The 17,601-nt window shown below is 39.3% G+C and overlaps 3 protein-coding genes across 11 annotated transcripts in view; 2 read left to right on the top strand and 1 right to left on the bottom strand.

The window, feature by feature from the left end:
* Positions 1-53: 53 nt before the first annotated feature.
* Positions 54-17,601, bottom strand: part of pphln1 (periphilin 1) — a 26,944-nt gene continuing 9,396 nt past the window's right edge. For 2 of the 7 annotated variants that reach the window (XM_079454771.1, XM_079454772.1), the window contains exons 2-12: positions 15,947-16,042; positions 13,260-13,312; positions 13,026-13,108; positions 12,719-12,928; positions 12,567-12,634; positions 10,162-10,296; positions 9,825-10,000; positions 9,276-9,311; positions 8,161-8,237; positions 5,404-5,535; positions 54-847 (exon numbers count right to left, since the gene is read on the bottom strand). In XM_079454771.1, the coding sequence (XP_079310897.1) occupies positions 653-847; positions 5,404-5,535; positions 8,161-8,237; positions 9,276-9,311; positions 9,825-10,000; positions 10,162-10,296; positions 12,567-12,634; positions 12,719-12,928; positions 13,026-13,108; position 13,260 (1,113 nt within the window). In that variant the 5' untranslated portion in view covers positions 13,261-13,312; positions 15,947-16,042 and the 3' untranslated portion in view covers positions 54-652. Of the gene's footprint in view, positions 848-5,403; positions 5,536-8,160; positions 8,238-9,275; positions 9,312-9,824; positions 10,001-10,161; positions 10,297-12,566; positions 12,635-12,718; positions 12,929-13,025; positions 13,109-13,259; positions 13,313-13,693; positions 13,873-15,946; positions 16,828-17,601 lie in introns of those variants that run through there. The other 5 variants (XM_079454775.1, XM_079454776.1, XM_079454773.1 and 2 more) reach the window with 4 other exon arrangements.
* On the top strand, positions 13,873-16,372 carry zcrb1 (zinc finger CCHC-type and RNA binding motif 1). The gene is made up of 8 exons (XM_079454781.1): positions 13,873-14,205; positions 14,316-14,405; positions 14,538-14,566; positions 14,666-14,777; positions 14,868-14,975; positions 15,071-15,183; positions 15,350-15,422; positions 15,956-16,372. Exons 2-8 carry the CDS (start codon positions 14,322-14,324, stop codon positions 16,094-16,096), a joined length of 660 nt encoding a protein of 219 aa, XP_079310907.1. The 5' UTR covers positions 13,873-14,205; positions 14,316-14,321; the 3' UTR covers positions 16,097-16,372.
* Positions 16,924-17,601, top strand: part of yaf2 (YY1 associated factor 2) — an 8,493-nt gene continuing 7,815 nt past the window's right edge. Inside the window, exons 1-2 of one of the 3 annotated variants that reach the window (XM_079454778.1) lie at positions 16,924-17,188; positions 17,469-17,594. In XM_079454778.1, the coding sequence (XP_079310904.1) occupies positions 17,163-17,188; positions 17,469-17,594 (152 nt within the window). In that variant the 5' untranslated portion in view covers positions 16,924-17,162. The remainder of the gene's footprint in view (positions 17,189-17,468; positions 17,595-17,601) is intronic. The other 2 variants (XM_079454777.1, XM_079454779.1) reach the window with 2 other exon arrangements.

Genomic DNA, 17,601 nt, shown 5'->3' with positions numbered 1-17,601 from the left:
TTTTTCCTCATTGACTGATTTGGTAAATACAACTGAAAAATTATATATTAATGCTAAATACAGCAAGTTTATTTAATAACAAACAAGCTACAAAAAGGATTTAGTACATCAAAAGGAAAAGCATGCCTTACAGCGGGTTCAAAACATTATAATACCACATAAAGGAAAAACTACAGAAAACTTGTTTTTATTTTTTTTATCTAAAGACAGATGATGTCGGATGCACAGCCTAATAGTACTGCATATACATTGTTATTAGTTGCATGTACACATATACATTATTTACTGGATTTTCTTAAAAAAATGTTCATTGTTTAGAAAGAATGCATGTGAATGTGACTTAACTGGCAACAACAACATAGAACGTGTTTAAATTGGAGGGTTCTATCAAAAATAGACATCCCCAGTGGATTAGCATGTCTTTATACCCCACGATAATGAAGAGAATGGCATTCCTTTTGTCTTTATTTCATTTTTTCTTATCTTAATGTTGCAAGGTTACAAATGGATGAATGAGACAGCATCAGCGACAGTGTACAGAGTACACTACGTACAATGGAGTTCACGTAATACATAAAAAACAACGAGGGTCTTTAGTTTGGGCTCGAAATAACACAATACGACAGTGCTGGTCGAAAGAAAGGATGTCACCTTAGACAGCAGGTTCAGGCTGCCGTATGACCTCATCCAGGTCGGCAATGAAGTGTCGCAGGTCTTCAAGGCATCGCTCGCGGATCTCGATCAGGTTCTCTTTAAGTGGGTTCTGCAGGTGCTTCTCTAAGCTTGGTTCTTTGGCCACCAGCATCTTCACCACCATGCCAAACGTCTCACAGTCCTGACGGTACACCTGCCAATTGACATACAGACCAATTTTTGGACATGTCAAAATATTCCAACAGGGTATGTAAACCACGCATAATCTTAATGGTTTTAAATATATTCATGTGTTTTTACTTGAGTCACAAAGATTTAGGCCTTGTTCTCTGTTACCAAACAGCAAAACATCTAATTTTCAACAAAAGCTGTAATCTATTTAGAAATAAACACCCTTAATGTAAATAAAAAGCCTCAGTTAGCCCAACACTCTCCAATTAGCCAGTAACTGCATTCCAGTTCATACTTATTGTCATGCCCTTCAAATAAATCTAGTATCGTCCTCTCCATAGTCCATATGGGGATCTCACCGAACAGATCCATGAAAGCATCTTTTAATCCAATGATGTCTAGTGATTTTGCTCTTAACAGAAGACAAAGGACAGAGCAGTTTTGTTGTGTGTTCAGGAAAAAGCTGTTGTCTGATCCACCATTCAGACATTAGAACAGAGCCTGAAAATCCAGTCTAAGTTTGTTGTGGTTGGATAATCAAACACTTCTGGCCATCAAAGCAATGCTTCAGACCCAGGGGAGTCTCCATAACCTCTGCAATTACCTTCAAATACACAAAGCCCTTAGGACAAGAAACTGATAGCTAGAGATTATATCTGAAATGAACTCAATTTACATCAGGAGACCGTGATAAAATCAGAAAGTGCTGTGCTGTCATGATTTTACGGTTTTATTTAGCAGTGCAACACCCCAAACTGATTAAAAAACTAAAATGGAGATTAAGATTTCAACAAACAGAGACCCTTAACGTCGTTGTACAAATCCTCAAATGGTTTAAATTAACAAAATATCAATAAAAAATGCTAAACATTTCGTAAAAAAATAGGTTTGTTAGATTTTTAATAGCAAAACAATATATATGTTACTGAAAATAAAAGCAGGGCATATCTGGAGACTTTGATAAACTACATCTGTTCCTACTTGATGAAGGAAGTCTATGTAAGGTTTAGCGTTATTTTCGTTTGATTATGTTATATCCAAACTAATGACGCTGCATTAAATAAATAAGATTTAAGTGAGTAAGACTTAAAGGAAAAGTTAACCACGTGTTATTCAAAACCTGTAAATGACTTTCTTCTGTAAAACACAAAAGAAGATATTTTGAGAAATGCCTCAGTGGTTTTATGTCCATATAATGTATCCATATCAAATATCTGTGTCCTGCACAAGAAAGAAAAATCACACAGGTTCGAATTTACATGAGGGTGAACTATCTCTAATGCCCAAACATGCCAAAGTACCTTTTGGGACCACTGTAGCTCATAACATTTCATATCTTACACCATAATCACCTGCAGATATTTAACACATTACAAGAACTGAACAATTAGGTTTTTTTAATGTATTTATATACCTTGTATACATTTGATAATGCACCCATCCTAAATCCTTTGTCACTACAAGCTCTTTCTCTATAAAACGATGCATGCATTACTCAATCATGCCGAGTAATCATTTAGCATCAAGCTCCTCATTAGACCCTCACGTGAGGGCTCTTTCCCATGCCTGAGTCAGGTTCTACTAAAATGAGATCACCTGGTTCCAGGAATACCAGGGCCCACACACAAAGCCCCAGAGTTCTTATGTGAGAGCTCACCTCTAATAGTCATTAAGTCAAAGTAAGAGGTTGCATGAGATCGGTCTAATAGGGAGTCAATTAGAGCATTCCAGTCCTGAATGGATAAACGATTTAGACGGAGAGGAAGTTTGAGGGAGCCCGAGGCTGTGAGTTAAGACAGACTGCAGTTAGAGAGTCAATCCATGTGACTGTTTAGTTTCATTAACGCTCCACCAATAAACACTGTTGCTGGGGCCTTTTAGCCTGTGTGCTATTTTTAAAAACACAGAAGCCAACTGCCAATGATGTTCAGGCATTTGGCAGACGCCTTTATCCAAAGTTACTTAAAGTGCTTTTAAAGTATACATTTTATCAGTTCCTTGGAACTCAAATTCGAATCAATTCATAAGTATAATAACATGTCCAAGCAACCATTGCCGTGTCCCATGATGACATGTTTTATAACCTTGCTTATACACACAAACCCAGCATGGCTACACTGATATTAAATGCTTTACAACAATGCAAGGAATGCTGGGAAGTTTTCCTTTAGTGTGCTTTTATTTCACACACTTCCTGTGAACCCCACCTCTGTTAATCAATCAAACAGGAAGGCTGAGCTGAAACGCTGGAGTAGGGCTGGGTATCGATTCTGATGTTCCGATTCTATTCAATTCCGATTCACAAGATCTCGATTCGAGCCAATGATTACAGATTTAATAATACAAACCCTATAGATATTTCTAGAAAAGATCAGTAAATAGGATCAGTAAAAATACAAATTACAATAGAGATTTAAAAAAAAATGGCGTCTGTGTTCTAGTTCACTCTTTTATGTGTCATTTTGATACTGTGGGAGTCTCATTCTTGATTCGGAGTAAAAATAGCAGATAATTCAGGAAGGGTGGGAGAGACAACCAGGGTAAAAGTTTCTATGCTTAAAAAAAACATTACGGTCTGTTGGCCTTAAGTTCACAGTTATTTTAGTATACTAAATCGAACTCACTGTTATTGAATACATAATTAATAAGTAATTCATACAAATATGTTTATATTCGGTTGTATAAGAAGCAATATGTATTCGCTTATATATAACTACTTTTGTACTTCTGGTCTTTTTGGGGCATGACACCTTGTGAGAAAATATAAATAGATTTACTTCTAAAAAACATCTTATCACGCTCTACATAACTAACAACAGGTCTGGAAAAACATAAGTGGGCAGAGTAAAAGACAGAAGTTTTACTTTTAGGATAACTATTCCCTTAATAAAAACAATACAAAAGCAAAAAAACACCCTAATGTGATCTGAGAAAGCTGGGTATAGAAACAGCACAAGAGCACAGAAGTGTAATGGCCTTCGGGAAACTGTGCTCCAGTTATCAGTCTACCGTTTGTTCTACATGTTTGTCCTGACGTTTTCAGATCAAAAACATCAAACACGATTAGAGACCGAAGGAATCGTACATGCCTGACTTGCCTGTCAGCGCAATCGCTCGGTTGCCGCTTTCAGTCCCAGATTAAGCCTCATCGTGGGCCGCTGAACTATCACAACACAGATGCCCTACTTACAGTACTTTAGCGGTAAGGAATTCAGTCTTGTTAAAATCACAGCAGCTCATCAGCAAAATAAACATCTTACTGGTCAAAACAAAACATTCAAGAGCCAATCAGAACAGGGTTCGACTATATTTTACATCTGAAATACAGCACAACCACCAGGGGAACAAGCTTCAATCTCCAAATTTTTCCTCAATATACGCAGACATACTTTTCAACCTGAATCTGATAAAACCTGGAAGAAGAAAGTTTTAGGACTTCTTCACACAATCAGAGGTTGTTACTAGAGAATTCACCAGTCTGTGAAATGGAAGTGGAAAGTGAGCAGCGATGGCCGTTTATACAAACCTTGTTCAAGCATACAAAAAGTCTGATGCTGCATGCCAGCTAAATGTTTGTCAAAATAAGGTATAGAGAAGAGTGTAGAGATGGCTAGACCAGATTGAGAGAAAAGCTTAACATCTGGTGGACACTTGTTAAACACTGAAACAACACACACTTTGTGAAATAACAGGCTTTGGCTTGACAGGCATCCACACACTGTCACTCAAGTATGTCTTTAGAGGGCAAATCCAAACACACTTCACTTGATAGAAGATAGAATCCTAAACAAATCCCTGAAATGTTTTGTAAAGAATTTAGAAATGAATGCACATAAGAAGCTATGTATAGTATAATGCAATGTAAGTCGCTTTGGATAAAAGCGTCTGCCAAATGTAAAAAAGTAAATGTTTATAAGCTGGTCAAATTATAAATATCTGTGACAATAAAGCCAGGGTACATGTTTTGAACAGAAATGCAAAAATACTGCTTGATGGACACTCTGTCTACTTTTGGTAAGCCAAACAGATGGTCACACCCTCATGTCACTGACTGAGACAATGTTGTAGTGCAGGTGAGTCAGGTTTGGAAACATGATGATAATGAAGCTCTAACAAACTGAAAGAGTGTCAGTTTTTAAAGTAAGTAGCTTTGTGTGAGGGCAGAGGCTACGCCCCCTGGGGATCCCAGCACTTGTTTAATAGGACCAGTAAAAAAGCAAAAGTAGAGGCCAGAACCTTTAAGGCACACATTTCAACTGTCAACCGGGGTGAAATTGGAATTTTGCAAAGAGGGGTGAGGGGATTCTGGTGTACAGTACAAGACAAGATAGAAAAACACTTGGTCATCCACATGTATAAAAAAATATGATGACATAAACTAAATGTAGATGGTATAAAGTGGTCTAGTGGTTGCAGGGTCACATAAATTAAAATTAACAGCAAGTCAGCTTTTCCTAATTATCTTTGGTCAGTTATTCAATATTAAGAACTATGCTTACTAATTATATACATTTTTTAATTAGGAGGCACTAAAATCAACATTCAATCATTAAAAAAAGTTTAAAAACATTGATAAACCTTCTCGATTTCCCGAGCCTTTGCAGCAATAGCTTGAGCTCGCCGCTCCTGAAAGTCGTCCATGATGGATGCAACCTCCTCTGCTGGGGTCGGAAGTTCTTCTGCGGGCCCTTCCATCGTTGGCATTTCCTCCTGCATCACATCAACACAGATTTTTAAAGACTAAATAAACTTGTTTATGTATGTTCAAGTACAAAAATGTTTTAATGCCAAGACCTCTTAAACACAGGTGGTTCACGGAGAGATGCACCATTCAGAAATGTGCTTTGCTCAAGTACAAAGAAAGCAAGGAGAGCTACGTAACCTTGTGACAGAATGGAAACAAGGCAGAAAGTTGAATAAACAGGGTCTGTCCATTTAAATCTGTGACGCGGGCTTGAAAACGCTGTTTGTCTGGAAATGAAAAATGACTCAAGAGGGCTGGACTGGCTCAAAATAAACTAACTAGCTGAATTATTTCTTGCCCCATTAGCCCTAAGACATGACAATGTGGCATCTTCTGGCCAAGACAGCTGTTTAGCTACCATAAGTAGGGCTGTAAAACGGACTTGTTAAATCCTCTATAGGTCTTTTAGAAATAAACAAAATTTGTATAAAAATTGTTTAGCATGTTAAAGAAACACTATATCCAACAATGCAAATACTGTTGTTTATGTAACGCTCATGTAGTTTTAAACCTTTCTAGGATCACAAAATGAGAGATTTCCATGTTCTGAGATCTGGTCGGTAACTAAAAACTTTCTTGACGACACAAATTCAATTGTCACTGTTCGGGTGAACCATTCCTTTAATACAGCCATCAGGCGTACGTGGCCATTAGCAAAGTGCAAATTAGAAACATTAACATTGTCAAATATTTAACCAAACTAACGCCAATGACAATCAGTAACAAAGTTCAGTTTGGGATGAATATTTGTTTAAGATGAGATCTCCAAAGGCATTACAGACAAACCTGAGACCACCGCAAGGAAACACATCTTCTCCATCTGTTCTTTGTTCTTAGACAATGAATCCCAAAGCATGAGTGTTTGTTGAACTTAGGAGACCGGTTATCAGGCCCAGTTTACACTGGCCTTGAAATGTAAGGCACAAGGTTATGGCCAATGCCCCATGAATGGAGCCATAGAAGCAGATCAAACGCTGGACGGAGATTCATGGACGGTCACTTATTAGAAAAAACTTTCATCTGCACATTCAGAAGCATATCTAAGTTAGCACACAAAGACAAGAAACGTACCAATTTGACATCACTCATTCTTTTCAAAAACCTGTCTGCAGAATTTGTTTACAAAGTTTGGTCTCATTCTCATTCAAATGATATGCCGTTACAAGAACTGGAATTTAGCACATCTATAAACATTTAGCATTTAGCACATCCTGCGTTTCAGGCAGGTCTGGGTGAGCTTTTAGATAGAATGGATCTTTTGTGCATCTCTCTCCACTGGCTACCGGTTGAAGCCCGGATCAGATTCAAGTTGTTTGCATACAGGACTATCACTGGATTTGCGCTGGCATACTTTCACACCCTACTACACTCCTACCTACAGCACATCAAGAACCCTGCGTTCAGCAAACGAGCGGCGCCTTGTAATGCCTTCTCATAAGGGCATTAAATCCCTTTCCCGCTCATTTTCCTTCACAACTCCTTCCTGGTGGAACATTCTTCCTAATCCGGTCAACCACATCTCTCACAACCTTCAAAAAACTACTTAAAACACACTTCTTCGGCAAATACTTGACAGACAAATGAAGGGAAAAAAACTTACACGAACCCTCTTCTCTCAAAAGGTAGTGGTCTAGCTTTTGTTGAAACTAGTAACTTTGTATTAGCACCTATTGTACTATTGCTCTTTGCTCCCCGAACTCTTTGTAAGTCGCTTTGGATAAAAGCGTCTGCTATATGACAATGTAAATGTTTTGTTCCAACACTTAAATTTTTTTCGTGTTTAATACATGCATGGGCAACTTATAACACAACAAATTCACAAAAAACACATGTTGCACCATATGACCCCTTTAAATCAAACGTCATATTCAGATTGAAGGCTGAGAGAGATGTTGTTCATGACTGCTGAAAGACTAAACAAAGAAAAACAAGAAGTAAAAAGAAAAGAGTCAAACTACAAATTCATTTTAGGCTCTAAGTGCTCCCTAGTGCATCCAGAGTGCTCAGAGTCATTGATAAGATCTCTCGATAATGCCAAGCGTCGAGCTAATGCGTTTCGCTCTCCTTTTTTAGCCTTGCTGCGGTCTGGGTGGCCCACATCTAGATCCCCTCAAACTCTTACTCCAGGGTTTGACTCCGAAACGTGCTTAGAGTTAGAGTAAACATGACACGGACCACTTGCCTTTCATGCATCAAACAGGACCATTTAAAACTCATTTAGTCTCATCATATGGCAAAGAGCAATAAGTCAGGGGTCCTCAGTCTTTTTTGGGACCCCCTCAGTGCACAGAGAGATGGATCAGAGCTCTCCAGTTACTGTACATATTCTATAATACATTTAAATGTGGGAGGGACAATGAAACGTTTGTGAAACAATTCTTTCCCAAAAAACATTTGAGGTTGCTGGGGGAGATCGCAAAACCCTGATGCTAGAAACTGATGGAAATTCAAACAAGATTTGTGGATTCTTGCCATAACTGGCATGTCACACGTATTATTATTGAAGCAGATGAAAGGGGTGTTGTGGTAAGCACATCTGTTTGAGAGCCGCCCACATGTCTTGTGTGTGTGGTGCACGATGCGCAACTCACCTTAGAGGCCGATACGGAGCTGTGTGGCGAACCGTCTCGCGATGCATTCACGGAGGGGCCGGGGGGCCTTTCTCTGTCTGTGGAAGATGAAAGACAAGCACAAAAAGCATCTGTTGAAGGACATAAGCCAACAATGCAGCTATAGTTTGGATGTAGATCAACATCCCCCAGAAAGCTGCAGAATAAGCCGTCGCTTGACTCATTTGGTGCCATAAACGTTTTCACATGCTGGAACGGATCATTCTTCGCTTTCCGAACATCCAGCTGGTTTGCAGAACCAGGTGGTTTCCTCTACATTGATCGGGGCTCTTCCCTGCAGGCAAACCACAGCCAGGTGCCTGCAGTGTCAGCCCATGACCTTCTCTGTGTGAGCTGTGGGTTCGACACCTACAGATTCAGTCACGCTTGCCGAATTGATTTGGAGCTCATGGAAGTCTAGAAACTGAACATAGATTTGAATGATGTTTTACTAAATGTATAGTGAAATACACTTAAGATGCATGTCAATAACTCTTTGTAATACGCAGGCGTGCACAGGCTTTCAAACAACTGGCAATGATGTAAAAAGGAAGGTAAATAAAAATCAGATAGAGAAAAGAGTAAGAAAACTTTAACAATCAGACACTCCAACTTATGTCTGTGGCCGTTTTACGATCGCTGGCCAAAGGAAGCAGACAAACCAAACGAGGCTCTACGCTGGATGGATTAGCAACGCTTTCTCTCAAGTGACTTGACTTTTCACTTACGGAAACAGAATCTACTTTTGCCAAGCAGTAAAAAATTACCTTTATCACGATTATAAAGGTACACGATTTTTCAGGAAAAAAACTTCGTTTCCAAAATTCTAATTCCTCCATAAAACTCACAGCCTTGATTTATGCAAGAAAAACATTAAAATGATCTTTACAAAAGTTAACCACACAACTCAATTGTATTTCTCATAACTCTATTTTTATGCTGGTCAATTGAATGGCGACATCATCTATATCCTCCTTAATCCCTGTATATGTTAACTATATGATCACTGATGTAAGTTTTGTGCTTGAGTATTTGAATGCTAGGCAAAAATATTATCTTGAAAAAAGTCCCTCTCACCATGAAAAGGTTTTACTCACCTGGAGCTCGGCCTGGACCATATGGCTCCTCGTATCCTGAAAGACAAGAAACATAAGTTTTGTATATAACAACCAGCTAAACACAAATTTCACCACTGCAGAGAATTAATGGTCTTGTTATGCATTTAATTTATCAATATTAAATGTTTGACCCTATGAACTCATTTTACTTCCATATTGTGAGAGGAGCAGAGGATCTAGAGATGCTCGCCAGGGGTATGTCATCTAAACACGTGCATACAATATCGGCTGCTCTGTGCTTTACCCTGTCCTTTATTAGACACGATCTCATTACAGTAACAGAAAACAGGGAAATGAATGCAGATGTGAGCCTTTATTAAGACAGGCTCCTTGATTTTCAATCTTATGGAAGTGCAAGTCTGCATTGGCCCAAACTGTCGAACATGACGGCTCAAATGAAACAAATATATGATAAGGATGTTTGTTTATATAATTTTTATATAAAGAAAAAAAAAGCTGAAAAAGCTTTAAAAAGTTACTAAAAAAGCATTTGACTGATGTTGCTCAAGATATGGAAATACATCATACTTTTTCCCTGCTGGGGTGGAAAGGGGAGCGCTTTGCCCCGCTCTGGCGAATAGCTGCGGCTGCTAATGCTGGATCCCGATCGGCTGTGGGGGGAAGGTGGCACATCACGGCGGGCTGGAGAACGTTCACGTACTGGGGGGAAAGGAGGCTTTCGTCTCAGGCCATCTCTCTCCTCTCTATGAAGGACATACATAATGTGATTCGAAAGTGATTTATATTTGATTTATATTTAGTAATATTTGTATCCAAAGAGTCAGGCGTTCAAGGTTCAACGTTAATCAGGGGAATTAAACCAATGACAATTTTGAGGTATAAGATCAGTGGTTTAAATACAAACCCTCGGTCCAGGCTCATGATGGCCTGCATCAGATTGTCATCTCCAGCTTCAGGTCCTAAGGCAGACAGAGTCCTGGGTGGAGGGTAGGAACCTTGGACCCGAGCGTTTGGGGGAGGACCTGCTCTATTGCCTGGCCTGACAATAAAATGTATCCCATTATTAAACAGTAAAGTAAGAAATTCATTTTTTCCACATAGCTATAAGTGTCCTGCAAAGGCATAAGTGATAAGTAAAAAGAAAACAAACCCAAGCGTGTTTTAGGGATGGGTATTGCAGTCATTTTATCGGTCACTCAGACTTTTCTAATATTTGTGATTGAAGTAAGTTTAAGGGCTTTTAAGAGGGACAGTCGACAAGTCTGATGACCAGTGGTCTCAGATGCTGGGTACACCGGGTAAACAGTAAGACAACGAGGTAATTTTGGATGCCTGTTATTTGTGTTAACAAGGCAACAAGAGGCCACAATTTCACTCTTTCAGTCAACACCTCCAAATATATCCATCTCTGTGGCTCAAAGGCAGACAGACGAGGTGAATTTGTGAAAGACAGCTCTTCACACCTTTCACATCCCTCACTTCGAGCAACAGATAACACATACACACTTCCTCATGTTGTCTTTACACTTCAGCTTCAAGACAATGAACTGAGGGAGGGGAAATTGCATTAGAAACAAATGTAACTTTAGTATTGCACTGATTTATTAATAAACTGTGCTGAAATATACATAAATTAAGAAGAAAATGGGTCCATTTTGATTTAATGTTCTCTTTAATGATTTGAAAATCTTGAATCTGTTGGTTCTGCAGATTTCAATGACACAGAGGAGGTCTCAGAGGAGACCCTCTTAAACTGCTCTTCATACCGAGCTCTGCTTCATTTAAGGATCTTGAAAGAGGCTTCACATCCTGCCTGTAAAGCGCAACTCAATATAAACTGCACAAAGAGCAAAATGAGCCTTGTAAAAGTTGCAATACTGCTTAGCGGAGCAGCACCGCAGCTTTGCTGAGTCCGCCCGCAAACCAAGACATTCATTAACACACATCTGTTCCAGCGGCAGTAAAACCCCCTTCGGTTTACTCGGCTCCCCCCGACCGTGCCTGCCGGGGCCCTCCGGTCACACGGGCTGATTACGTGCCACTTATACGGCCCGCTGCGCAGGCGAGCGGCAGGACGTAAAAGAATCAGAGGCACCTGGTCCAAGTGACCCTGGCCTGAACTCCAGCCAGGTTTCAATCTCACAAACACACAGGACAATGTGTCCGCATACAGGGACCTCGCAAAACTTTAATGACCCTCAAATCTGTTTGAAGTGCAGGTGACCCTGTCTGCCCTGGACCAACAGAGCAAATTACCACATGTCTGTCTTTACTGCCAATATGAGGCCAAGGCATTACCCAAAGCCCCCAAAAAAGGTTGACCTCTGACTCCCAATCACAGCAGATTAAAGCGCTGTAAAGGTCAAACACAAGGTACATTTGCAAAGCATGCTTGACGCGTACAATCAAAAAAATGTCACACAGGACCATATAAAAGAAAAAGTAACAAAAGAGTAGCCTAAGCACACAAGTGTGCTTTTCTGAATGATTGCAACAGCGCCATCAAATGGTCAAACCAGGCTTTGCACTTCAATATTTATAATTTAAAATTGATCTGTGGCCTAGTTGTCAGTGCAGACCAGACATTTTGGCCATTTAGGTTCAAATTCAACTTGTCTGGTCTGTCATACATAAAGCATTTCTGACAAAAGTTTACACAATTCTCTTCTCTACAAATAAATCTTTGAAAAATGATTCAAGGCATTAGTTTATCAAGTAAGGAAAACCATGTCATCACCATACATAAGACAAAGTCAAATGTTTTGGTAATGCACTTAAACAGGAGGCATATCAATATTTTGAGAGCTGTCGTCTGTCCTTGTTGTGAACGGTTGCAAAACCACAGCTCATCCAGAGAGAGTAACTATCTCCAAGTATTTCCATGGAAGCTCAATCACGAAAATGAGACAAGGAATGTCAAACAATGTAAACTTCCATCACTTACTCAAACTGCAAATACAACACAGCTGTAAGTATCTGTCTTTCAAAAGGTACACTTCTGCCATCTACTGGAGAAATAACCTTCAATAAACATGACAACCTTAGATCCACACGATATAAACATCACTTCCAGGTCATTCAAAAGGATCCTTTGCAAAAAGAATACATGGCAAAAACGAGCATACCACTATTTCAAGAATACTAAGAGAAAAACATGAATACAATACTTTTAATATAATATGCCAATTACGGTGTAGAAAGGAATTTGTTTATTAGCTGTGAGCTCTACAGAGCATGTAAACAGCAATTTTTGGTAAATACGCCAAACCAGAATGTGAAAATACATGAAATACACCTTTACATAAGTACCTAAAGTCCATTTGGCGGCCAGGATGTGGTTCCTCTCTCGGTCCTCTGTAATATGGAAAATCCTCCTGCTAATATACAAAAACATTTGATATGATGAATATCGGAGTTATACAACCGCAGTGTACAGTACATGTCGGACCTTTGATGCTTACCCTTCGAGCAGGCGGCCCACCCCTCTGATCATTCGGAAATGAATGATGGCCATCTCCATGGTAACCCCTCTGCTCTTCGCCTTGATAGTTACGAGGGCCACCATTTGGGTAAAACCGAGGGCCCTCGTATTCAAAGCCACGGCCGTATTCTTCCTCCGGCCGCCCGAACGGAGGTCTCCTATCTCCTGGGACCCCTCTCGGATATGGACCCTGGAACAGAGAGTTTGTTGCAAGCACAAATTATCAAAAAACATAAGCAGTTAGATGAAACTGCATACATAACCATCTAAAAGAAATGAGTATTTACCGCTCTGTCTGGAGGAAACCGTTCTTCTGGAGGAAACCGTTCTTCGTAAATATCCCTGAGGTTCCTTTCTCTCCTAAACGCCACTGAGAGAGACCATACAGGGCATATTAGCTTCAGATTTGCCGTAATCACAAAAGGCTACCTTTATATTAGACAGGAGTCAATGCTATTGGTTCACTATTTTATAGCTAAGAATCATCAAATTAAATATATTACCATCTCACAGTAACTTACTTTTATTATTTCAGAATTTTGAAAGGACGTCTTCAGCTGTATAATGTTGTTACCTATCCAAAGACGAACAAAAACCGGAAATAAGACAAACACATTTATTTCACATGTACATCTATACTTTTGGCAGCGTATTTTACTGTAGAAATTGGTAAATGAGCTTATCCATAACGTTAAATACAGATGTAACGTTACTTGAACAGCAATCTGGCAGATTCCATTAAGAAGACAGTTCAAATATTTCCGGTGCAAAAGGCCGGTTACAATCCAAAACACATTCAACAAGAAATCTCATGGTCCGTGTGTCGGTTTTCCAGCGAAATAATTTCCATTTATATAAAGAAATGTTTGAATGAATTCCGACAATGTAATACTGTTTTCCACCAGTAACTTACAAACCGAGAACACATGCGTAACCCAAACAAGCGTTTACATACCGTTCACATCCTCTGCTTGACCTATCATGCAACGTTAATATAAATCTGTCTTTTGTATCCAATTAACTTAAATAAAATATGAATAACGAGCACGTTAAAACACGGTCAGCTCGTTCTCAAAACAAAACTCCACACATCCCACGATCAAAAAGAAACTGCTTCCGTTTCCGCAAAAGTCTGCCTTTCAAAATAAAACGCAATCATCCCATATATGTAACTAAAGTGTCTGTAAATTTGACAAATAATACAATAATCGGTAAAAACGTTGTCTTAATTATTTTTAGACTCCTTTTATTCATATATACGTATATATTCATATGTATTTGTTTAATGCTGGGAGGTGTCTTCAACGGCGGCCGGCCGTTCTTTAGTTTCCGGGTCAGCCTGCTCAGACTTATTTATTTGATTTAAACGCCGGATAAATGTCTTAATTTGACCACGTTTTGACAATACACGAAGTTGTTGTTCTAATCGTAAACATGCTTTAAACTTAGAAAGACTCTGCCGGTTAGGTATGTTTGATATGTGTCCGCGGTGTTTCTCTTTTGTGTATTTTATCCTTTGCTTGGTTATAAGTGTATTTGCATGACGTATGTGTCGTCTTCTTTTCCATATATTAAAGATAACGATGAGTGGAGGATTAGCACCCAGCAAAAGCACTGTTTATGTGTCCAATATCCCATTCTCGTTGACAAACAACGATTTGCACAAGGTACTACGTTGCATGCGCTTCTCTGCATTCATTATGCAGATCAGTTATAATGTCCAAATCTACTAAACCGTGGCAAAATCTTATGCAGTACGTTTATCTAAAATGTGAATGTTTATTTCTATTTCCTTAAAGTTATGCACTAAATATGGCAAAGTGGTCAAGTAAGTGTTCTTTAACTTAGTTTGACATCACACTTTTTTGTCTGTTGTTTTGCATTGTGTCAAAGCATGGTATGATCATCATTTTGCCATTTTCTAAAGGGTGACTATTGTCAAAGACAAGCAGACACGTATGAGTAAAGGAGTAGCGTTTGTGCTGTTTCTGGACAGAGAGTCTGCTCATAATTGTGTCCGTGCATTGAACAACAAACAGGTATGCTCTTTAACCTTAGTATTAAGACTTTTCAGCTTATTATCAAGAAGCACACACGGATTGCTTTCATTGCTCTTGCAAATCTTTCAGTTGTTTGGAAGAACAGTGAAAGCCAGCATTGCCGTTGACAATGGCAGAGCTGTGGAATTCATCAGGAAGAGAAACTACACAGATAAATCTAAGTGTTATGAATGTGGGGTATGGTTTCTAATTAATAAAATCCTAACAATAAGATCAAATATATGGAAGTATTTATATTATTATAGTTCTATCATATTATTTACCTCCCTTAGGAAGTAGGGCACTTAAGTTACGCTTGCCCAAAAAATTTACTCGGAGAGCGAGAACCTCCACCTAAAAAAGAAAAGAAAAAGAAGAAAAAGGCCCAGCAGCAGCCTGAAGAAGTGTAAGTACTACGTAAAAATAATGTATTTTTTCCTTTAAAACTATTCTTACTCGTCTAAGAAAAAATTATGTATTTTTCCTTTAAAACTATCCTTATTCGTCTAAGAAAAAAATAAGTACTTTGCCTTTAGTAAGTACTATGTAATAATTCAAATTTTTTCCTTTAGAGAACCTGAGGACAGTGATGATGAGGGAGAGGATCCAGCACTGGACAGTTTAAGTCAGGCAATAGCTTTCCAGGTCAGTGAGTGTATTAAGCATTAATGCTACGGTGGATTCTGGCGTCTTCAATAAGGTTGTACCTTACACCACTTATGCATTTAATGGATGCACAGGTGTTACATACCAATAAACCATGAAAAACATTTTAAAATAACATTAGTAAGATTCGTTTACACAAACGTTAAATGTTATTGTTAAAAAACTCAATGTTACATGTAAACAAACAAGGTTTTGAAAACTCAGAGCAGCATTAGTTGACATGGAATCTCAAAGAGACAGTGCTAGGAAAACTATTCCCTTTCAAAAATTGTTTTAAAGAGTTATATCATACCCCTTAACTTGAACCGAATTCACCAATACATTTAAAAAACACTAGTATCAGTGTAATGACTAACATGATCGTAATGGATCAAACTGCTTTTTTATGACTGTATAAGCAGATTTTTATTGTGATTTGAAAACATAATACTTAGTAGATAAGTCATGATACAGTCAGGTTTCCAGTGAAATTGTTTCAAAGGAAAATATTAGTTTTCTCCTACCGTTAACAGCAAGCTCGCAATGAGGAGGAGGAGAGGAGACGGAAACAGGTCACAGAGGCGGCGTCTGAAGCATCAACATCAGCGGACACCCACAAGCTAAGGATCAAAAAGAGCACCTACTTCAGTGACGAGGAGGAGCTGAGCGACTGACTCATAACCTATATGTTCTCAAAATACATTTTCTCTTCTCAGCCCTTTATTACCCATTAAGGAGATCACAATTTCTATTTTTAACAGTGCGTTTTGTTGAAATAAACTTTGACATTCAGAGCAAAAGAAAGCTGTAGTTATATTGACTTGAGCTGGTGATTGTCAATGCTCCTCATTCCGTTGTACAGATGTACGTTTTTCACAGATTTAAAAAATCTGGCACAGAGAGTAAAATGTGTTTTTTTTTATCTGATAAATAAAGCATTGTTTTGTTTATTTCAGCATTCTTGCTATACTCAATCCAGAAAACGTTAAACAAAAAAACATTATTTAAACATCTTCCTGTCATCGTGTCCTCAGCTTTGGCAGTGAATAAAGGCATTAGCTTGACCCACTTAACATTGAAGATGGATATGTAACTTTAAATATATAGTGCATTTCAAACACAGCATAAAAGCTCAAAACCATGGTGCTTTTTATAAGGGTTACCAGACTGATGCTTTAAATAAAGAGCACAACAAAACATTATGTTTTTTTTACATAAATGAGCAATGTAACAAAAAAACGTTGAATTGAAAAATGTGTTTTATTAGCAATAAAGTCATTCAAGATGTTCATCCTTTGCCCATTGAAGTGCTCGTGCACAATCATTTTCCAGTCAGCTTTCTGCTCAGTGAACAGGACTTAAATTCTCACGGCGCTCATTCCAGTTTTCACGCTCAATTTAAAATATGGAAAGAAGTGCTGGTTATATGATGATGCTGCTGATGGCGTTTCTACTTGTCTGGCCTTGAAGTCATTTAAGAGGGATGCGTTTCCCGAATCTCGTGGTCACCCAACGTCCAGTCATCAAGCGGACACCCAAGCACGACTCGCATGTAACCCGACGGGCCTGACTTGAGAAAATAAATCAACGCGGGATTGGCGTAGCCCGGTCACGTGACCACCACGCCGCGCTGTAGATTCTACGACAGCTGGGAGCCGCGCGAGAGAACAGAGAGCGCGCATCGCGGCTAAGCGCGAGAGGCGGTCGTGCCTTCAACGCTTCGCGTAAACTTTCCGAAGCATGGGAGACAAGAGAAGTCCGACGAGGTAAAAACAAACAGAGAAAAACTTCCACGGCCGCGGCTTCAACACAGCCGAGGCGATAATCTTAGACCATTAGGCTGAGTGCGTGTGAATGAGAAAGACGCAACAGAGTGGCCACCATGGCGGACCGACTGTTTGACGAACCTAAAGTAGCAAACCAATAAAACCCGGCGTCTGTTGTGCGGGAATCGTGACTTTGTTCGTGGATAAGACGAGATGAGTGTGTCGGACATTTCTGCAGTTCGAGATGTGATGTTCTGTCTATTTGTTTTGCTTTTTGAAGGCCGAAACGGCAAGCGAAGCCCTCCTCCGACGACGGCTTCTGGGACTGCAGCGTGTGTACGTTCAAGAACAGCGCCGAAGCGTTCAAATGCATGATGTGCGATGTCAGGAAGGGAACGTCAACGCGGTGAGTA

Source organism: Barbatula barbatula (assembly GCF_947034865.1).
Source record: "Barbatula barbatula genome assembly, chromosome: 4".
NCBI classification, from domain to species: domain Eukaryota; kingdom Metazoa; phylum Chordata; class Actinopteri; order Cypriniformes; family Nemacheilidae; genus Barbatula; species Barbatula barbatula.
This window is presented reverse-complemented; position numbering and strand designations above follow the sequence as displayed.

Excerpts from the sequence above, each read along its gene's own strand:
- zcrb1 (XM_079454781.1), top strand. The coding sequence starts at position 14,322 with ATGAGTGGAGGATTAGCACCCAGCAAAAGCACTGTTTATGTGTCCAAT. Across the intron at positions 14,406-14,537 it reads CAAACAACGATTTGCACAAG|TTATGCACTAAATATGGCAA; the intron begins GTACTACGTTGC and ends ATTTCCTTAAAG. Across the intron at positions 15,184-15,349 it reads CAGCAGCAGCCTGAAGAAGT|AGAACCTGAGGACAGTGATG; the intron begins GTAAGTACTACG and ends TTTTTCCTTTAG.